We start from the raw sequence: 20,163 nt of genomic DNA on the forward strand, positions 1-20,163 counted from the left end.
AAGTTCGAGCTGGGATTCGGCCAACTTATACCCTTCACTCTTCCCCCAACTCGACAAATTCCAGGAAGCAGTCGCAATGGGTGTCCAGAAGAAAGAAAAGGTCCGCAAGGAGCGCGAGGGCAAGACGGGCGATGGCATGGGCAATGTCAAGGTCAAGGGCACCAACTTCTACCGGTATGTTCTTGCGCCTTCCTTTCTTTGCGCCAGCAAACTTCTTCTTACCACACGTTCACTAACAGTTTCCCAGCGATGCGAAGAAGGTCAAGGTCCTTAAGCGCCTCACAGACGGCAAGGCTCAGCGCAACGCCAAGGGAGACATCACCAAGGCTGCTGTCTACCAAAACCGCGATGCGCCTGTTGCCCGTGTCGAGCCCAACAGGAAGTGGTTCAACAACACGCGAGTAATATCGCAAGATGCCCTGGACAGCTTCCGCTCGGCCGTACAGGCGCAAGCCTCCGACCCCACCACCTTTCTGATGAAGCGTAACAAGCTCCCCATGAGTTTGATCGAGACACCAGGCCAGATCCCCGGCCTGAAGCAGCATGCTGCCAAGATTGCCGTCGGCAGCCAGCCTTTCTCAGAGACCTTTGGCCCCAAAGCTCAGCGGAAACGACCGAAGCTTGATTTCAGCTCTATTGAGGATCTTGCTGGTCGCACAGGAAGCATGCACGAAACATACGTGGAGCGCCTCGAGCAGGCCAAGCTGTTGTCGGGCACGTCTGGAGAGGCAGAGACCAACGAGTCTTTCAACGACAACCCCAACGGCGAGCTTACATCCGCGCGCGAGTTCATCTTCATGAAGGGTACTTCGAAGCGTATCTGGAACGAGCTGTACAAGGTAAGACCTAAGCCATGTTTCCACAGAGCCACGTCTAATCAATTCTTCAGGTCATCGATTCGTCTGATGTTATTCTACACGTTCTAGACGCCCGTGATCCTGATGGAACCCGTTGCCGCTCCGTCGAAAAGTACATTCGTACTGAGGCACCTCACAAACATCTGGTCTTCGTCCTCAACAAGGTCGATCTTGTTCCTTCCAAGGTTGCTGTAAGTTCACTTCCCCTACACACTCCACTCCTTCACCATCCACACACCCTCCTTAAGTCAAGGACCTACTCCTATTCCATGAATACGGTTCTGTTACAAGTTGGGAAGATCAAAAGTGGCTCGCTGTCCCAAAATCGTCTTGATTGCGGGTCGATCGCAACCGTCTTGGTTGCCGATCAATAGAGTCACGCGTGATTTGTTTGAGTTGAGGACCGTCTCTGCACTCGCAGGCCCCTTCATGGCGGTACTCTTAGTAATATTTCGCACATTCCATCATCGATGCACATTATCATGTCAAGTTGATGGCCAAGCACTGACACTTGACAGGCCGCCTGGGTACGCCACCTCAGCAAGGAGTTCCCCACACTTGCTTTCCACGCCTCCATTAACAACAGCTTCGGTAAAGGTTCCTTGATCGCCCTTCTCCGACAGTTCAGCTCTCTCCACAGCGATCGTAAACAAGTCTCCGTGGGCATGGTCGGTTATCCCAACACTGGTAAATCGTCCATCATCAACACTCTGCGGAAAAAGAAGGTGTGCGTTGTTGCGCCCATCGCTGGTGAGACCAAGGTCTGGCAATACATCACTTTGATGAAGCGCATTTACATGATCGACTGTCCTGGTATCGTCCCACCGAACCAGAACGATACCGATCAGGACCTCCTGCTCCGCGGTAGTGTTCGTGTTGAGAACGTCGAGTACCCAGCACAATACATTGAAGAAGTTTTGAAGCGGGTACAACCGCGTCATCTCCAGCGAACGTACGACATCAAGGCATCCGACTACAATGACGATGCGGTCGCGTTTTTGGAGCTACTGTGCAGGAAGAGTGGTCGTCTGCTCAAGGGCGGTGAAGCCGACATTGACGGTGCTGCCAAGATGGTTCTGAACGACTGGATAAGAGGAAAGCTTCCATGGTTCACTCCACCACCGTACAAGGAGGGTGACGATGTGAGCGGACCCATCAACCCCAAGCGCGAAGGCCTGATGGGCGAGATGAGCAAGAAGAGGAAGCGCGGTGGTGAGAGCGAGGCTGCTGGAAGCGTGGCTGCGAAGACAGACGCCACCGGTGCGACGCAAGACGAAAGCGACGACGATGACGATGACTTTAGCGGCTTCAGCGATGAAGATGGCGTGGAGATGGATGATGACGATGAAGAGGAGTCCGACGACGATGAAGGTGGTGAAGCTGAGGATGATGAGGAAAGTGAAGACGATGCACAGGTCGAAGAAGAGCTTGCCGCGATAACGCAAGCGCTGGCTAAGGCGAAGAAGCGGCAAAAGACCACGTAAGGTCAAAAGGATTAGTTAGTTTATGATTTAAATGATACCCCGATATTACGATGTCTCACAACGGCTGTATTGGTTTCGAAGTTTGGTGTTCTGTTCTCTTGTGCTGCAGCGGAGTCGGCTCGGAGGGTCGCTCCCTCCACACCTTCGAGACGCATGCCCAGATGCGGAGGATACCCCACTTGTGTCAGCGCAGCGTTCTTCAACCCTGGTCACTTCTTTCTCTTCGGGCCTGATTATCTCTGCCTCTTCGAACCCGACCACCTATGCATCTTCAAACTTCATCACCTATGCCATTTCCAGGCCTGATCACCTGTGCTATTCCTAGACCCCATCATGTAAACCCAGCCCTGAAGTATACCCACGATGCCGGATGACACCGAGGCTGCATTTCTTATACCTCACCAACTATGCTTCTGGTGCGATCGGGTCCTGACGGAACTGCGACCTTTTTTCTCAACGACGCTCAAACACGACCGCCTCATTGAGCACTACCCAAGCATGCAAATGTTCATCAACAGCGTGCTCCAGCAACCGCAATGTCAGCTCTGCGCCATGTTTGTAGCGTCCCTGGTGGAACGGTGCGGACTCGAGACAGGAGTTGAGGAAGCGTTGGATAAGCTGCGGGAATATCGTGGGAAGGAGGCTGATCGCCCGCTTCTTACGGCTATGGAGAATTTGGGGTGGGTGCCGAGCGGTTGTGAGATGGCTCATTGTTTGGCGCTTAAGTATTATACTGATGGAAGGACGTTGGAGACGGTTGCGTGTGTGAGGTTGTTGCATTTTAAGGGGGGTACGAGTGTCTCGTCGGCAAGCACAACGAGTGTGGAGTGATGTTTGAGAGTTGCTCGACATTCGTTCACTTTCATTTGACGTGTTCGACCTTGCATTTTTTACATCTGGTCTGATATTTATCGTCGAGTACAACCTCCCGAAGCTTTTCTGCAATGGTTTCTCATTCGCGCACGACAAGATTACGTCTGCTAGCCATGTTGAGAAGGCAGACTTCATCACGGCGACTTGTCTTCATGTGAACGACATGTTCTGTTGCAGCGTCATTTTTGAATATCCAAGGACAGTGGTTTTGCTCATCGTCGAGGCAGCTCCTTAATGTGTTGTCCCTTGTTTCCAAATTGGGAAACTCTACCCCACTTCAGTCAGCTCTATCTCCTAGAGCCTGATCATCCTGACTACAACACCAACAATGTCAACTGGATCTGAAACGAATGTTGTACCTCACAGACTATGCCGACGGTGCGATTATGTCGTCGAAGAATTGCGACCGAGCCTTTCGACCAAACTGGAGTCCGGGCACGACCGCCTGCTCTATTACTATCCAAACGTACAAACGTTCATTAACAACATACTGCGAGATCGTTGTCATCTTTGCGCAATCCTAGCTGGCTGGCTTGTCAAATCACAACGAGTGAACACAGTCGAGGAAGCCGTGGAAAACTTGGACAAGTATTCTGACAAGGCTGCCACCCCACTTTACATGATCATGAAAAACTCATCGATGGGATCACGGGACGGTTGGCAAGAGTTCGATCTTTTCGTAGGACACGACAAAGATGGGCGCTCATTGGATGTGGTGTCACGTACGATATTGAACCACTTCAAGAGAGGTATAGGGAAGACGGATGTGGCACCAGAGGAGCTATCGACCTTCACAGGATCACACCTCAGCTATGCAAGCATCAAAAAATGGTTGCATATCTGTTCTACGGAGCATCCGGGATGCCGCGGAAGTTTAAAGCGACGTGCACCAACAAGGTTATTGGACCTTGGGATGGAAAAAACTAAAGACGTCAGACTGGTTGCAGGGAGTACCATCGGTCAAGCGTCATATGTGGCGCTAAGCTATTGCTGGGGAACTGTGCCTCAATTGATGCTCTTGCTGGAGAGATACTCGGAGTTTCAGACCCAAATTCCGTTCGAGTCTCTCTCCAAAGTTGCGCAGGATGCGACCGTTGTCTGCCGGAACATGTCAGTGCGCTATCTATGGATTGACGCTCTTTGCATCATACAAGGACCTGACGGAGATTTTCAACAAGAAGCAGCGCGCATGGAAGATGTTTATGCGAATGCGTTGTTTACGATAACGGCGGCAGCGTGTACAGACACAACGCAACCGTTTTTGCTACGCCGTAATCCACTATCGTGGATTGACTGTCAAATCTTTGATAATGAGAGTGGAGAATATTCAAGCTATTTCGAAGGCATCCCCTACTGTGACAGAGACGACAATGTGCCTGGTGTCTTCGCTCTGGACTCCAGAGGTTGGTGCTTCCAGGAGCAGTTCCTTTCGCCAAGATCACTTTACTTTGGCACAAAAGGTGTCCATTGGGAATGTCGTGAATCACTGGTATGTGAGCATTTGCCCGATATGACAGTCCAACATTTCGCAGATGGGCCGAATCCGTCTCGAAAGAAGCTATATACAAAGCTCGCATCATTAGACGATTTATCGGATCCCGCAACAAACTACAAACTGCGGGAGACGTGGGGAGAAATCATACAACAGTATTCAGAGACACGCTTGACCCACCGCTCAGACAAGCTAGTGGCACTAGCCGGTATTGCTTCCATAATTGAGACCAAGTTCGACATGAGATCGTCTTTCGGACTGTGGTTGGAGATGATCATTGACGAACTTCTATGGTTCCGTTGCCTCGATAAGGATGCGACGGGCGTGCGACTTGACATCGCGCCCACTTGGTCGTGGATCAGCTTAGCCGACTGTATCATTAGTGGCGCCAATACTTTGCATGATGGGGAGATAGGCGAGGAACATCGACTGGTTGATGGTGATTCAGCGACAGTCATCTCTCTACCCAGTTCCACAGTGTTTGCAACACCTCTGTGGACTCCTGGAGCCAGAAACGAAGCACCCATTCGACTGAGAGGTCGACTGACAGCATGCATTCATCGTACCGTGAAGTCCAAATTCCGCGACGAACTCATCAACCGACTTGATCCGAAAGACTGCACTTCAGCGTCCACCCAGATGAATGGGGAATATTATCCAGATACAGATCTTGAAGGCATGGAGTTGTACTGTTTCCTTCTAAGACGGGAGCATCGAGAGTTTCTGGATATTCAAAAGGGAGAGGATTCTGGCGCACAAACAATATGGAATCATTGTTTGGTATTGAGTCCCATCATCAATACGAGGAATCGCTTTCGAAGGACTGGTGTTTACCTTGAATCCTCGAGAGCGTCGAAACATCATCAGAACGTGACAAATGCAAGCGACCTAGTGTACAATTCGCACATGTTTCCAGGTGAGGGAAAAGAGCAAGAAATCGAAATCGTTTGAACGGTGTGACAGCGACCGAAACTCCAAGCACAGTCGCACCTGCGCTACCATCTCAGGACCGACTACTCATGCCAGCTCAAGCTCGATAATAGAGTCAAGACTATGCGGATGGCGCCAAACACCCGTCATCTTCAAGCCTGCACCTTCGTACATCTGTCGGTGCTCCTCTTCCGTTCTGTGTCGAGCTCCAAGACTGGCCATGAGCTCCCAGTCGAGACAAGCTATCACATGTCAGTCGTATATCGTATCGTTGACTTGGAAGACTCACTCTGCGCCCAATGCGCGCCTTGGTTCGGGACTACAAAATCGTTCACAAGGACCTTGGAATACCCCTTCTTCATGGCTGGCACTATTGCCTTGAGAATTTCGGTGTTTACCTCATCATTCCAGTCCTGGATGATCGAATGTAGATAATACGCCCGCGCACCTTTCACAGGTTGCTCAGTCATGAAGTCGTGTGCCATCGCCTCCGCGCCAGGACCAAGTTTTGCAAGCTCAACAATCTCCGGCCTATCTTGCAGCACCAGCGTACCTGGTATCTGACCTCCGAACGCCTCCCTCAGGCCTTCAATATCGTGCCCAGAACCGCCGCCGACGTCAACGAGGAACGGCACATCCTTCTCGGCATCGCTGATCAGCCGATCCTCGACAGGGTAGTAATCCTTGGAGAACCACCGCGGCCGTCCCTTGCTCCAAGAGTCCATCATACTAGCGAAGCGCCGTCCTACTTCTGGGTTTTTCTGGAAGAATTCAAAGTAATGGGTTCCCTTGCAGTTGTAGGCATGCTGGAATGGCGCATCGAGACTAGAGTCGGGGCATTTCCAGTCACGCTGATCAAAGTATGACTTCATGGATTGATGCGCCGGCGCAAAGTTCTCTGCGATATATTGTATTGAGTCTTGATACGATTGTTCGGCGAATGCGGAAGAAGTAGGAGTGTTTGCAAAGGTACCGGGACCAGTCTCGCGCACTGTGCCCATAGCAGCGAGATGTCGAAGCATGCGCCCAACGATAATTGGGTCAACGTTCTTTTCGCACTTCTTCGCGATGTCTTCAACAGTAGCACCAGATTCCGGGACGTCTTTCATGGCCTGAAACAACTTCACTTCCGTGCCCATCCAAAGTGTGCTCAGATGTGCGGGTTGCGCCCATAACAATTGCAGCATGTTCTCAGATGGATTGCTGACTTCCGCGATGAGCCCCCTACACGCGTCCAACAACCCTTCTCTCGCGCCAGGACTCCCATTCTTGAAGCCATCGCTGAGTTGCGCAATGTTGTCGAGGAGAGAAAGAGCAGCCTTGCTCGGAGTGGAATCGGCCGCCATGATAGAGTTTAGAAAACGATTGCGATGATTGGGAGATGGAGAACGCCAGTCCTCGATCCTGATCAAGGCACAAGTCGACTGCCCCTCGTCGGCCCAGTCTTTGCCGAACGGCAGCGGCAGCCGAAACCGGTGGCGATTGGTCACGGCCGAGGTCCAGAACCCTAAATCCTTGACATTACCACGTTGCGCCCACATCGTAAACCCCCTTGCTATCAGCCACTCCACCAGCTAGTCATCATTGGCCCCGTTGCGTGACAAAGGAATTGCCTTTTCGCAATTAGATCGGTTGGAAATGTCGCATCAGGAAGACCCCAAAGCACGAAGCCCTCCACCCAACGCGGCGCACAATTCTGCATTCGACTCTGGAATTGACGCCGGCTCTTCTTCAGAATTTGACCAGGAGAACAACGCGCACCATGCACTTGAAGCTCAAGATGACACTAGCGAATATTCAACCGATGAAGGGTGAGCTGGGCTGAATAATGAACAAACATCCTGTTGACGTTGTGCAGCTACGCCGATTCGGACGCATCTTCTTTTCTCTCATCCATCTTATCGGAAGTCAGACGCGGCGTAGAGATAGAAGGTCGCTTGTATCCATCATACGGCAAACACGAGTATGGCATGCCAATAGACGAAAAAGAATTGGATCGCAACGACCTTCAACACCACAAATACACTCTCCTACTCAAAGATCGATTATATGTTGCACCCATCTCGGAAGACACCCTTGCCGATGCAAACAGCCGGGTCCTGGATCTAGGAACCGGTACCGGGATATGGGCCATGGACATGGCGGACAAGTATCCCAACACGGAAGTCATCGGCGTGGATATTGCGGCTACACAACCACCTTTCGTCCCACCAAACTGCGTTTTCGAGATCGATGATGTGGAAGAAGACTGGCCGTATCGACCGAACCACTTTGATTTCGTCCATGGCCGCGATCTCATGACTGCTGTGCGCGACTGGCCCCGCCTGATAAGTCAAGCATACGCGCACCTCAAACCAGGTGGCTGGATTCAACTAGCTAGCACAATCCCTGGCGCCCTATCCGACGACAACACCATACCGCCCAATAGCGGCTACGTAGAATCAGGACGTCTTTATTTCGAAATCGCAGAGAAAATGGGCGCACCACTCGATGCACCACGTTCCTGGGCCGCGCAGATGAAAGACGCAGGCTTCACCAATGTGCAAGACGAGGTGTATAAGTTACCCATGGGCCCGTGGCCGCGGTCGAAAAGGTTGCGCACGATTGGGAAGCTAGAGCAGATTATGATATTAGAAGGAGGCTTTGAAGCGTATATGCTGAGGGGTTATACGCAGGTACTAGGAGGGAATGCTGATGACTTGCAGATTATTCTTGCGCTCGCGAAGAGGGAGGTTAGGGATCCGAGTATACATACTTATGTGCAGTTTCATATTACGTATGGGCAGAAACCGATGTAGTAGAGATAAATTGGAAAAGAAAATTGAAAGTTCAGTGTCATATGGGACGCAGACAAAATGCATTGATGTTACAAGCCTAAGCCCATGCAGAGATTCGGGAAGATCTCCATTCGTAGAAGAAGAGGCATCCTCTTTGCCCATTGCTCGTCTTGGCATGACATGTCCAGCAGCTGGGCTGATGATTCCAAGAACATATTGTGCAAACGTCAATGTATCATAGATGTCTGACAGGATGTGAACGGCGCGTGCCAAAAACTTCGAACGTAAAGTAAGACATGTAGTACAAGGGCGGCTAGCTATGGCGAACATGAAGAGCAAGTGCTGTCAGCGCGTGCAACAAGGCGAGAAAACGATACGCATCGCTTTCGTGCCGAGGGAACAACTTAAAACAAAAGTGCGTCTGCTTATAGATTACTGGTAAGATAGAGTGCGATGAGGAGCCGACACACCAAGACGGGAGCGCGACAAGCTAATCATTAGCGCCATTAGTCATTATCGCGTCCTCATCTGGCCCCCATCGTTCGTTCTTCAGCCTCATCGAACGCATTCTGAAGGCAGCTCGTGTACGAGCTCTTGACTTCCTAGCTCAGATATTATCTTCACCTCGTCGAGCTCGTTATGACCGTGCTTTGCTGGCAACTCATGGACAGCGGCACCAGTCGACCCTGGATCTGTATGTAGCGCGTCGCGTGCTACCTTCTCATCTACTTCATCCAGCGTCATGTTCTGCCTCCGCCTTCTCCTAGGTTTCAGCACGAAAAACCATGTGCATAAGATACACAGCAGCATTGCTGTTACGCAGCCAATGACAATACCGGCGATCGCACCACCTGACAAGCCTTCTCGGGCGGCTTCTACATCGCGATCTTTTTTCGAGATCGTTATGATGTTTGGCTCCAGGTTGTCCCACTTGGCGGCGCTGACGTTGAAGATACCAGATTCGAAATCGACGCCGATGTACGCCTCTTGCAAGAATGCTCTGCCGATCGCGTACTGGCTCTCGTTATCTGCTCTGCGGATGGGGAAATAGTTCGTTGCATTTGCGAAAATGGGGTATCCTGCCTGCAAATCGAAAGCAGCATATGGAATTTGGACAATTGTAGTGTTGCCGCCCGTGACTGCGTTGGTACCAATGGTGAATGTCAAAGTGGGATCGAGTTCACGAAGGCGATCTCTAGCAGAATCTGTGAGGACGTACCTCCCAGTCCGATCGTGGTATTCTAAGCCGAAAGCGGACTCAAAACGATCGCAGACCGACTTGGGGAGCCAGATCTCTGGGATTGAAGAATCGATGGGAGCCAGTATCCGCTCATTTTCGATCATTGAGAGGGTTCCTTCCAAGGTGTTGGTTACGACAATATCCTGAAGCCCAACTGTGAGAGCTCTGGATGTGTCAGTGTTGATGTCAATCGTGAGAGGCTCTGAAGATCGCGAAACGTCGTAGCCTCCGAGAACCAGACTCGCCGGTACCTTTGTCTCACGGTACACCGCTCCAGCCTGATATCCGTACGTGAGACTTGGTATGTGGCCTTCCTCTTTGAGAGCCGAGATCAACGATGGTGAACTGATTGTCTCGGAAAAGTTTAGTGGTAGCGGCGACAAACCCATTTGACCGATCCAGAAACCAGGTGAGGCATATGCGATAACAGCCAGGTGATGAATGGTAAAGTTGTCCAATCCAACCCGGTCGAAGCCGTGAAAGCCATTACCAGTAATTCCATGGTTTCTACCTAGTCCAAGCTCGTACAAACCAATGGCGTTCCAGCTCGATGACATGTTTGTTTCAAATCCAGGACTCGGACTCTGTTGGAATGGAGTCGCACCGCGAGAGTCACCACATGAATCGGATCCGCCCTGCAATCTTGTGCACTCATCGGAAATTGGAAGCCAAACGTTTTGCGCTTGGGTCGCAGGTAACACCTCGAACGTCTGTGGGGGCGTTCCAACACGAACTTGGAAACTAATCTTGTCAGCGCATGCCTGGCCGTGTTCTGGCAATCCAAGAGCAGCATACGTCGACCAGCTTCCATCGTTGCCTAGCCACCGTCCAGCTGTAGCAAGAGACAATGCTTCTGGCATGGTTCTAAAACAAGTGTACCTGAACCTGTATTTCGATGGGCAGTGTTGTTCTGTGGTCAAACAATGGAACGGGTAAGAACATCAATGTTCTCTTTGGGTAAATGTGTCTGTGTCGCGTGCCGCCAAGTCTATGTGGCTGGTCGCGACCAGTCCATAGCCGAAAAGCACAGCACCACGGTTGGTGGGTTATGTAGGGCAACATCCCACCTTCACTGCCAGGATGATCAAAGTTTATTGATTGTTGCCCGATGAAGACGTTGGATTGTTCTACAGCCAATTACGTCCTGAGTGCCGAGGCTGTGGTTGGGGGCCACATGCAAGGCTGAAAACTACTCTATGTGTTCAAGAAACGTGAGATGATATGTCTATCTCTCAGAGTATGGCATGGTGAGCTTTTTGTTCAGCCTGATCACTGCTTCTATCTTTTCTCGCTTCGACTTGGATCGTGTCAGTACCAGACTTTCGGCCAAGACGACTGTATATCATCAAGATGGTGTGGTTTTTGCTCAATATGCGCATGAGATATTGGATTATATTCGCTACACTTGTTGCACTGCCCTTACCAGGTACCTTACCAGCCCAAAAGCTGAACTTTGATATAGGAACTCATCCAACGCAGAGTCTTGTGTTGCAGCAAGTGTTACTCGCATTTCTATATCGACTTCAGAATGCGTTGTCTCTAGTACCGTTACCGAAACCAAAACCGTCGGAATAACTGAGCCAGTGACAAGGTCTGAAGCCATTCAGACGGTGACGGCGACTTCCACACTCACTCTCTATATCACGCCACTTAGTAACGGCACGACGATAACCCGGTATGGGACCAACGGAGCGAGTGCCATGACAAGCGAGTCTTTCGAGAAGAGGGCAACTGTGGCTATTGTAGCCCCCTCCACGTATGTCACTTTTGGCTAGGCTGACCACATGCTCATATTGCATAGAACACATCACTACCTGAACAGCACTACCGCTCTAGCGCCTACCCGATCAGTTCCACTGACGACTTGCAATACCGTGACTGAGACGGTGTCAGTCACCATTTCCTTTGAGATACCAGGGTCGGCAGCTCCACCTACTATCACGCTCATCACAACAAAGACACTATTTGATTATGGTTCCTTGGATCCGGCCACTTTTGATGGATCTACGTAAGCAGCACATAACTTTCATAAATGCTTGTGACTAATCATCGCAAAGGACATCTATCCCAACTGTGGACCTTGAATCTATCATCACCAACACCCCACCTTCAGAAAGTCCGTCCACTCAACCGACAGCGGAGCTAATAGTCACGAATAATCCCATTGGAGAATCGGTCATCTCCACATCACCTCATACAAACCCTTCGGCTACGCCACGATCTACATTCGTCGACGTAGTGCAGACATCGACAAAGGGTTCTGAGCCACCTCAAAATGAACTGCGTACCTCGCCCGTCGGTTCTCCGGCTACTATGATAAACACAATCCCAGAGGAGGTCCGAACCACGACTTTGCCAGGCATTGGTCCTATTGTGATCGATCCATCGCGCTCAGCCATCTTCGTAAGCGGCGTGGTAAGCGCGATTACACCGGGACAACAGACAACCATCAACGACGTTCCAATCTCATTTGGCACTTCCGCTACCTTCGTTGTCATAGATGGTACTCAGACAATTGGTATCCCTCCATCAACTCCGGCGCCTCAACCTGCGCCAGTGGTAATTGGTGGCACGACCATCGACATTGGCCATATTGTTACCGGACTTGACCCAGGCGAGGTCACTACCGTCAATGGTATTCCCATTTCGCTGGATGCTTCGGCCTCTAATGTGGTCGTTGGAGGAACCAAGACTATACCACTGCTTGGAGTGACGCAAATGCCTCTTGCATCCATGGTGGTCGTGGGCGAGACGACTTTGGAAGTAGGCGAGCTCGCTTCAGAACTTGAGCCGGGCGAGGTAACTGTCATCGGTAGCATGACAATCTCACGCGACAGTTCTGCCATCATCGCCGGTAGTACGACTATTTCGCTTCCTTCATCACCGAGCGATGTTGTGGTTGGAGGTATGACTATCACCGCTGGGGCCCTTCCTTCTGGATACTCTTTTATTCCCGCTACCGCTGGAGGAGGCCTGCTGCTCCCAAATGGTCAGACACTGATGCCCGGTGCTATGACGACGATTAGTGGCGTTGAGATCTCGCTCACAACAGCAGAGACGCCTGTCGTCGTAGTTGAAGGCTCAATATCCATCACTTCGACTAGCACCGTGGGCAGCACCTCTGGAGGCTTCGATAACGGTGGTACTCTTGGAACTGGACAACCGACAAGTACTTCCACTGGTGACTTGACGCAGTTCACTGGAGGTGCTGTCGCGGCTACGAGAGGATCTCACAATATGTTATGGATATTAGCTATCGTGAGCATGTTATTTGGCATTGCGTGCTCGTCGATCTAGTCACAAGCACTTTACCTATACTTGAGTGCTATGCTTCCTCGGCTGCAGCACTCCTACATCGTTACCAGGATACATAATGAGGGTTTCAGCCATCTTTAACGCAGTATTCAAGATAGTTACGGTGATCTTCATGGCCTGGAACGAGGATCATGTACGCTCTAGTGTTAAGCAGACGAGGGGAAGTTCCCACATGTGGGCGGAACCACATCATACGGGTGGTTGGGTCAATGCATCTCGACGTTCCTTATGAAACCATGGTTTTGAGACGAAGAGCAGAAACTGGAGCTACGACTAGGCTACAGGAGGGACTCCCGAATTGTGTCTGCTGAGGTATTCAGCCTAGTATCGTTCACTGCATCAAAGCCTCCTGGCTTCATCGATCATGTGCACACTATCATTCAGACTGCCTGCTCGGTTTTGTACATGGTTCAAAGGCTTTGAGTATACAAGATCATAGCATATGCAACATTCATACACAGTTGCGAAAGCGTGTGACAAAAGCTGTAAAGAGATATTATTGAAATTCGGGGGTATCATGTCTCATCTAATCTAGTATCGTACAAGTTCTCAATCTATGCCACCTCGTAATTGTCACACTCATTTCCTGTTCTCCGCTACGCTCGAGTCGTCACCAACTACGACAATCGCTGGCGCAGGACCAGCTTCAGCATCAATATCTTCAGTCTTCTTGTTCCTGGTGAACATGCCCTTAATCTTGCGGCAGCCTTTGCAGCACCACCTGTAGACCACGACGACAGGCTTGCCGACGATACGCGCGATGACAGCGAACCACTCATCAGGGAAATACCTGATCAGAACTGCCCAGGGGATACAAACGAAACCGGTGATGATGCTGATAGCCCATTGAGTGCCATCAATACCTCCAGGTTTGATCTGGAATGCGCGACCACCGACGAACACAATGAGAACCTGGAGTCCAATGATCATGACGACGATGCCAATGAAGAACCAGTTGCGGAGTATGCCCTCAAGCACGTTAAGCTTGTTATCGAGACGCCTGTTGTTGAAGATGTTGAAGATCTGCATCCAAACGAAGCTGTTGAAGATGACAGTGTCGAGCTCGAGTTGCTTATTGGGGTCTGATAGATCGTAGCCGAGGATGTCGCCACCAGCGAAATATAGCACAAAGATGACTGTGATCTTGTAAATGTTCTGACCGGTGATCTGCTTCCACATGGTTGTCGTGATGAGAGGGCCCTTGCCCTGTGGTGGGCGATCAAGGATCTTCTCGGTCGGTGGGTCGGTAGCGAGCGCGAGCGCAGCAAAGGTATCCATGATCAAGTTGACCCAGAGGAGCTGAACAGCTCGTAGTGCGGGCTTCATTTCGTCATCGTACACCGCGGTGACAAACGCGAGAACAACTGCGGTGATGTTGACTGTGATTTGGAACTAGTCTTGTTAGCAGGGGAAGCTGGAAAGGTATATTCAGTGCAACTTACTTGGAGGAACTTTTGCACGGCATCATTGACAGCTCGTCCCCACATCAAAGCAGTGATGATCGATGAAAAGTTGTCGTCCATGAGAATGATCGAAGATGCTTCCTTGGCGACCTCAGTGCCGGATACCATGGAGAATCCAACGTTGGCAGCCTTGAGTGCTGGAGCATCGTTCGTACCGTCACCAGTAACAGCAACAATCTCACCAAGGGCCTTCAGTCGAGTGACCAGGATACGCTTGTCTTCGGGCGAAGAACGGGCCAATACCTGCAGGCGGGGCAGCATCTCGTCAAGCTGTTCGGTAGAAAGGCGGCGGAAGTCGGGTCCTTCCATCACCAAGCCACCTTCGGTATAGATGAGACATTCAGTAGCAATCGCTCGTGCAGTTTGCATGTTGTCACCAGTAACCATGCGCACTGTAACACCAGCCTTCTGTGCCTTGCGAACTGCCTCAGGCACACCGGGGCGCACAGGGTCCTGAATTCCGACGAGGCCGAAGAATGTAAGATCGCGCAGTAGGGAGGCGAAGTCGACACTGCCACCCTCGGTGAGTGCGGCATCAGCCGGTGGCCATTGTGGGAAGTCGCGGTAGACTGAACCGATGGTTCTGAGGGATCTGTTTGCGTACGCGTTGATTGTATCGGTCAATACCTGGCGGTGTTCTTCAGAAAGCGGCTCCGCCTCAAGGGTCTCGAAATGCGCGAATTCGGATGCAAAGCTGAGAAGGATCTCGGATGCTCCTTTGACGACAAGGCGGTATTGGCCGTTCGGAAGCTTGACTACAGCACCCATACACTTCTTCGCTGAGTCGAAAGGAAACATGTGTATGACCTGTTCGTTATCACGAGTCTCTGATAGAGAGACGAGTCCAAGGTGGTCTTTAGCGAGCTCAAGCAGCGCAGTCTCGGTCTTGGAACCGACGAAGACTGGCTTGCCGTCCTCTTGGCCTTCGAATGCAGTCGAGTTGATCGCGATAGATTGGATGAGAAGCTCCTTCGCAGCCGGTGAAACTTGGGATGCCCATGCTGAAATGGTTTTGTCCTTGTCCGAATTGGCGGAGTCAGCGTGGACGAAGCTGGTAGTACCAAACGTGCCGGCGACGACAGTCATTCGGTTGGTTGTCTGGAGATGTTAGCCTGCGTTCATATCGAGCTGTTGCGTAGCACTTACCAAAGTACCAGTCTTGTCAGAGCAGATGGCTGTGGCATTTCCCATGGTCTCACATGCCCGTAGGATTCTGACCAGGTTGTTCTCCTTCAACATCTTGGTTGTAGCAAAAGCCAGTGCCAATGTTACAGCTAATGGAAGACCTTCCGGCACTGCAACCACAATGATGGTAACAGCGACGATGAGGATATCCATAAAGGCTGAGCCCTTTTCCGACGCGCTGCGGTTGTCGCCGGAGAGTCCACCAACAAAGCGAAACAAAAGGACGAAGAACAAGATACCTGCAGCTGTGGTTCCGAGATAGGCAATAGCCATAGCGAGCTTGCCTAGCTTCTCTTGCAGTGGTGTAGCCTCAATCTCGACGCGGACAGACATCATTATCTGGCCAAAACTGCTGTGCTCTCCAACCGAAGTTGCCATGAAGGTACCGACGCCTTCAAGTACCTTTGCACCAGAGATGACAAAAGGGTCGAGGTTCTTTGCCGGCTGTCCGGATTCTAGCGCCTTCATGACGGCAGCACCTGGAGTCTTTCGCATGGCATCAGATTCTCCCGTAGCAGAGGACTCATCGCACTTGACGTCGGAGCCGTCTACGAAGATACCGTCGACGGGAATGATGTCTCCAGGCTCCATGTGAATGATATCTCCTGCCAGAACATCATAGATGCTGATCATTTCCGTCCTTCCAGATCGAGTAACTTTGATATCGCGTTGTTCCTTCTTTGCATTGAGCTTTGCAAAGGCTGCTTCCTTCTGCCAGTCATTGACAGCTGTGACGAGCACGACAATAACGATGGCCACGACAATCGCGCAACCCTCAACCCAGTCAACAGGTGTTGGGGCGCCTGGTTCGTGCTCTGCACCGAAAGTCTCGTACAGTCCAAGTGCCAAGGATATCGCCGCTGCAACGGTAAGAACGATCAATACCGTATCGTTGTAAGCATTCCAGATCAGTCTCCATAGAGGAGTGACTTTCTTCGGTGGCAGCACGTTTCGTCCGTGGATGCGGATTCGATCCTCGAATGGCTTTCCATTGCTTGGCGGTCGACTTGACTCTTTCTCTTTGGTCGGTGTCTGGGGATTCGTCGCTTCGTCGAAGGAAATATGCCGGGGAACAGTCGATTCGTCGGCACTGAGACCAGTGTGAATGTTTGTCTGTAGACCGGCTGCGATGCCATGAATGCCGCCGAGAGCCTGGTAAACAGCAAGTGACTTGGGGTTCAGAAGCTTGCTGAGTTGTGATGGGGTGAACGCGAACGGGTTGTTGCTGTCTGCTGTCGCTTCAGCGCGCAACTCCTGTTGCAACGCTGCGTCGTAGTCTCCCACTACAGTAGATACACCGCTTGTGGACGCATTACTCGGCGATATTGGCGTCCGGAATGGGTCTGATGTTTGCGAAGTGACAGTGTCAGCCTGACTCAGCGCACGCTGTCTCGTGTTGATTTGGAGTGTCGGAGGGGCAAGTTTGCCGGACTCCATGATGATAAAATAACGATGCTACGATGAAAATATTGGAGAAATGTAGCTACAAGTTGCAGTGCACGAGGTTGTGTTTACGTGACGGTAGAGTAAGGGTTGGATTCTAATAAGCTGAAGGACGCATCCCCAGTCGCCATACCTATACTCAAGAGCCGGGCTGTGTAAGTGTGGACCTCATCCAAGACTGCCAGGCGCTTGGTGCGCGATATTAGTCCACTCGGTGTGATACGTCTCTTGCCAGAGCCTCCCTTGGCGACTAATAGGCTCCTAAGGAATGATAATACCGCGGCGCTTTTTCGCCTTCTCAGCGCAGATGACATCTGAACGTTGAAACCTTGGTAGAATCTACGAGAGCATAGCCTTGTGCGTACGTCGCATTGATGGTCCAGCTGTAGACTCGTCGCCAAGCGAGGCGAGATTTGATGCTTTTGGCGACTAACGTTGTTGATAGCGAGATGAGCGGGTGTCAAGAGTCCGGCGGTCTTGGAAAGGGGGCAGTGCAGACCCCATCCGAGCGCAATGAAGCGCGGAGACCCTCATCTTCCGCTGCCATCGCGTCGCTACGGACAACCGCTGGAAACTGTTGGAAGGGAAACAAGATGGCGACAGAGAATGACCGTTAGATGGAAGTTACGATTGAGTATCGCTTCGCTGCCTACGGTGCAGATCGAAGTGAGGCTAGCAGGGCTTAAACTGCGCCACTCGGGCGCCACTGAGGCTTTGCCGTGATTCAAACCGCGTTGGGCCTAGTTCTACATGATTTCCAGCTCTGTCGGTATCTACATAACATGTTTGTTTGAGGACGTCTTGCTGCTGAGGTGTCACTCGATTCATGCCTATTTTTTTTGCCATTCTTTGAAGGCGACAAAGGAGAAGCAGTAGTGAAGTTCCCTGCCCAGCTTCAAATCGTCAGAACATCGAAATCTCTTACATGCACAGCCTGCACAGCTTGTATAGTACTGCATCATGTTTTGCCGTTTGCATCCAGGAGACAAGACACCGAGCCGTTCATGTCTCTTTGTCGTCTTGGATGGAAGAAATGATCAGATGTGCAAGAAAGCCTGAGGCAAGTCTCGGATCGCTCCAATAGGAACCTACCAGTGACGCCTGTGTATGCGCTTGACCGAATCTGCCTTGTCTTGGTGACAGCCTGATCGGTCTTATTGCGATTGCGACTTGTCGCATGCTCCGCTCTCTACTCCAGATCTTCAGCATTACAAGAGCGATACTAAGACCGGCATCTTAGCGACTTTACCATAAGGGACGAGTCGAGCGTATACAACACGGTGAAACGTCATCGAAGGGCAAATGGGCAGCCTGGTACAGCCCTGTGGCTGGATCTGTGGCTAGATCTGTGGCGCAGTGACTGTGGCGCATCATGTTCGTAATCGGACCCGCCGTCCTCTGTCGAGAACTCAGACAGATGGCAATAGTCTCCCAAGCTTGCTGGCGGCGGAGAGGAAGCGCGATTTACAAGCGTACCTGTCTTGGCTTATCCTCGGAGAAGCCATAGACGGAAGGTGTGATGTCATCACGCGCACTGACCCCTTGTCGCCGCCGAGCTGATGGTCTGGATTACCTGCTCATCTGAACACAGGTCTTGTTATGAAGCCTGGAAGACTATCGTTTGCACTGCCTCAATCTGGGCATTCATCGATACTCAGGTTTTCTACGTTGATTACCGATGACACGAGGACATCGAATGGGCTACTTCATCGCCGCCTAGATTTTCAAGACACGTGCACTTCCCGTTCACGCCTCTAGGAGTCCTTTCCGAAGTATCAACTCGGACTCAACAACAGCTGCCTCGATATAGTGCATCTCTCTCGTCTGTTCCAGGTGCACACTCCCGTAACGCAGCAGCTCTCCGAAAGTGCCCGGCGCCATATCCTTACCTTCATTTTCCGGAAGGTCGAGCAACGTACCACAATGAGGCTTATGGCACAGCTCCTTACCGTGAGTGATCTTTTGCATCACACTCTGCGTTATCATGTTCCACGCTGCGTTTTTCGCCTTCTCATGTCCTGCGTCATCTCCATCAGCGTCTAGCCTCGTAGCAAAGAACCTGAGAATATCCGCGCCATCGAATCCGACGGTTGTCTCAGCAGGGAAGTCTTCAGGAAGCGCGTTCCACAGTAAGACTTTCTTAGCCCAGTAGTTGACGCCATCGAAGCCGCCATTGGGCTCCTGCAGCCACGTCAAGCGCATCCAGGCGAAGACTTGTCCAATGTACCCAATGATAGTCTGCACATCCAATTTCCAATCCCACCTATACCCCGCCTCGGCCAGCTCTTCAAAATCCAACTTTTGGATGAAGTTAATCAGGGGCGACTGACATACGCCGGAATAGTCATTGCGTCCTTTCCACAGCTCCAAGAAGATCAGATGCCTGTCCAAAGTCAGTATAGTGGATCGTCTTATGGATGCGTGAATCAACGCACCAATTCTTGATGAACTCGTCGCCTTTGCGAGACGCCACAATGTGATTCGCAATAAATTGTCCGTATATCAGTGGCGCAGCAACACTAAACGGACTCGTGTCGTCCGCAAGTTGGGCCCAGCACACGCTATCGAGGTGGCGGAAAAGAATACATCCAACATCCATCCATACTCCGCCATACGTGTACAGTGCTGCGCCACGCAGAAAGTCGGCGCTATGAGGCCCTACGTATGGACCTGTCATCGTATCCTTTACGAATGCTTCTGGAAGATCTTCAGTCGCGATCCAAGTCAATGCGTGATTCGGTGAGTCTGGTACTGTATCGAGCACGCGGACTGTCCATTCGGAGCCATGGAGGCGCACCCAGTTGATGATGTTGCGTTGTGTCCACTTGGGCATGTTCTGGACGCCGGCATGCCAGTAGGTCCAGATATTCTTCTCAGAAGTGATAGTAGTATGCGTCGTTAAGGTGTTTAAGATCTCAGCATCGGTGCGCTTGTCCTTGGACTCGACTCGGGTCACTTTTGATGCATATTCTTCAGGTATCTGGAACTCGGGCTGTGCCATAGTGGCAGTGGAAAAAAGACTGGTGGCTATTGAGCGACGATGGACTCACGCAAGACTAGGAGATGTCTCGCTGACAGCTGACAGAGGGTGCATGTCGCTATAT

The 20,163-nt window shown here is 51.2% G+C and overlaps 9 protein-coding genes across 9 annotated transcripts; 4 read left to right on the forward strand and 5 right to left on the reverse strand.

Annotated features, from left to right (window-relative positions):
- The first annotated feature begins 32 nt into the window (after positions 1 to 32).
- CC77DRAFT_1025749 (NGP1NT-domain-containing protein) lies at positions 33 to 2,395 on the forward strand. The gene is made up of 4 exons (XM_018526132.1): positions 33 to 174; positions 248 to 839; positions 890 to 1,048; positions 1,376 to 2,395. The coding sequence occupies exons 1-4, from the start codon at positions 77 to 79 to the stop codon at positions 2,339 to 2,341; spliced, it is 1,815 nt and encodes a 604-aa protein (XP_018380021.1). The 5' UTR covers positions 33 to 76; the 3' UTR covers positions 2,342 to 2,395.
- A 106-nt stretch (positions 2,396 to 2,501) lies between these two features.
- On the reverse strand, positions 2,502 to 3,446 carry CC77DRAFT_563015 (hypothetical protein). The gene has a single exon (XM_018532204.1). It carries the CDS (start codon positions 3,347 to 3,349, stop codon positions 2,795 to 2,797), a length of 555 nt encoding a protein of 184 aa, XP_018380022.1. The 5' UTR covers positions 3,350 to 3,446; the 3' UTR covers positions 2,502 to 2,794.
- Positions 3,447 to 3,542: 96 nt separating this feature from the next.
- Positions 3,543 to 5,241, forward strand: CC77DRAFT_1013950 (HET-domain-containing protein; the record flags this gene model as incomplete). The annotated part of the gene is made up of 2 exons (XM_018523868.1): positions 3,543 to 5,145; positions 5,219 to 5,241. The coding sequence occupies 2 exons, from the start codon at positions 3,543 to 3,545 to the stop codon at positions 5,239 to 5,241; spliced, it is 1,626 nt and encodes a 541-aa protein (XP_018380023.1).
- Positions 5,242 to 5,455: 214 nt separating this feature from the next.
- CC77DRAFT_1025751 (O-methyltransferase) lies at positions 5,456 to 7,035 on the reverse strand. The gene has a single exon (XM_018526133.1). It carries the CDS (start codon positions 6,980 to 6,982, stop codon positions 5,882 to 5,884), a length of 1,101 nt encoding a protein of 366 aa, XP_018380024.1. The 5' UTR covers positions 6,983 to 7,035; the 3' UTR covers positions 5,456 to 5,881.
- Positions 7,036 to 7,274: 239 nt separating this feature from the next.
- On the forward strand, positions 7,275 to 8,434 carry CC77DRAFT_948542 (S-adenosyl-L-methionine-dependent methyltransferase; the record flags this gene model as incomplete). Its single annotated transcript, XM_018535206.1, has 2 exons — positions 7,275 to 7,447; positions 7,495 to 8,434. The coding sequence occupies 2 exons, from the start codon at positions 7,275 to 7,277 to the stop codon at positions 8,432 to 8,434; spliced, it is 1,113 nt and encodes a 370-aa protein (XP_018380025.1).
- Positions 8,435 to 9,124: 690 nt separating this feature from the next.
- CC77DRAFT_919092 (acid protease) lies at positions 9,125 to 10,471 on the reverse strand (the record flags this gene model as incomplete). The annotated part of the gene is made up of 2 exons (XM_018533699.1): positions 9,125 to 10,394; positions 10,449 to 10,471. Coding segments are annotated over 2 exons (1,293 nt in total), but the record flags the coding sequence as incomplete, so codon positions are not given.
- An 877-nt stretch (positions 10,472 to 11,348) lies between these two features.
- CC77DRAFT_563495 (hypothetical protein) lies at positions 11,349 to 13,249 on the forward strand. The gene is made up of 2 exons (XM_018532209.1): positions 11,349 to 11,661; positions 11,711 to 13,249. The coding sequence occupies exons 1-2, from the start codon at positions 11,438 to 11,440 to the stop codon at positions 12,948 to 12,950; spliced, it is 1,464 nt and encodes a 487-aa protein (XP_018380027.1). The 5' UTR covers positions 11,349 to 11,437; the 3' UTR covers positions 12,951 to 13,249.
- CC77DRAFT_563375 (plasma membrane calcium-transporting ATPase 2) lies at positions 13,249 to 17,264 on the reverse strand. Its single transcript, XM_018532207.1, has 3 exons — positions 15,578 to 17,264; positions 14,411 to 15,529; positions 13,249 to 14,360 (listed from the first exon to the last, which is right to left on the reverse strand). The coding sequence occupies exons 1-3, from the start codon at positions 17,051 to 17,053 to the stop codon at positions 13,548 to 13,550; spliced, it is 3,408 nt and encodes a 1,135-aa protein (XP_018380028.1). The 5' UTR covers positions 17,054 to 17,264; the 3' UTR covers positions 13,249 to 13,547.
- Positions 17,265 to 18,463: 1,199 nt separating this feature from the next.
- Positions 18,464 to 20,060, reverse strand: CC77DRAFT_1082440 (hypothetical protein; the record flags this gene model as incomplete). The annotated part of the gene is made up of 2 exons (XM_018529360.1): positions 18,464 to 19,442; positions 19,495 to 20,060. 2 exons carry the CDS (start codon positions 20,058 to 20,060, stop codon positions 18,806 to 18,808), a joined length of 1,203 nt encoding a protein of 400 aa, XP_018380029.1. The 3' UTR covers positions 18,464 to 18,805.
- Between the last annotated feature and the right edge of the window lie 103 nt (positions 20,061 to 20,163).

This window comes from Alternaria alternata (assembly GCF_001642055.1).
Source record: "Alternaria alternata strain SRC1lrK2f unplaced genomic scaffold CC77scaffold_31, whole genome shotgun sequence".
Lineage (NCBI taxonomy): Eukaryota > Fungi > Ascomycota > Dothideomycetes > Pleosporales > Pleosporaceae > Alternaria > Alternaria alternata.

Coding starts and splice junctions, on each gene's coding strand:
- CC77DRAFT_1025749 (XM_018526132.1), top strand. CDS start 77: ATGGGTGTCCAGAAGAAAGAAAAGGTCCGCAAGGAGCGCGAGGGCAAG. Junction 840..889: donor TCTGGAACGAGCTGTACAAG/GTAAGACCTAAG, acceptor TCAATTCTTCAG/GTCATCGATTCGTCTGATGT. Junction 1,049..1,375: donor TTGTTCCTTCCAAGGTTGCT/GTAAGTTCACTT, acceptor GACACTTGACAG/GCCGCCTGGGTACGCCACCT.
- CC77DRAFT_563015 (XM_018532204.1), bottom strand. CDS start 3,349: ATGAAGTCTGCCTTCTCAACATGGCTAGCAGACGTAATCTTGTCGTGC.
- CC77DRAFT_563375 (XM_018532207.1), bottom strand. CDS start 17,053: ATGGAGTCCGGCAAACTTGCCCCTCCGACACTCCAAATCAACACGAGA. Junction 15,530..15,577: donor CTGACAAGACTGGTACTTTG/GTAAGTGCTACG, acceptor TAACATCTCCAG/ACAACCAACCGAATGACTGT. Junction 14,361..14,410: donor CCGTGCAAAAGTTCCTCCAA/GTAAGTTGCACT, acceptor TAACAAGACTAG/TTCCAAATCACAGTCAACAT.
- CC77DRAFT_563495 (XM_018532209.1), top strand. CDS start 11,438: ATGCTCATATTGCATAGAACACATCACTACCTGAACAGCACTACCGCT. Junction 11,662..11,710: donor GCCACTTTTGATGGATCTAC/GTAAGCAGCACA, acceptor ATCATCGCAAAG/GACATCTATCCCAACTGTGG.
- CC77DRAFT_1025751 (XM_018526133.1), bottom strand. CDS start 6,982: ATGGCGGCCGATTCCACTCCGAGCAAGGCTGCTCTTTCTCTCCTCGAC.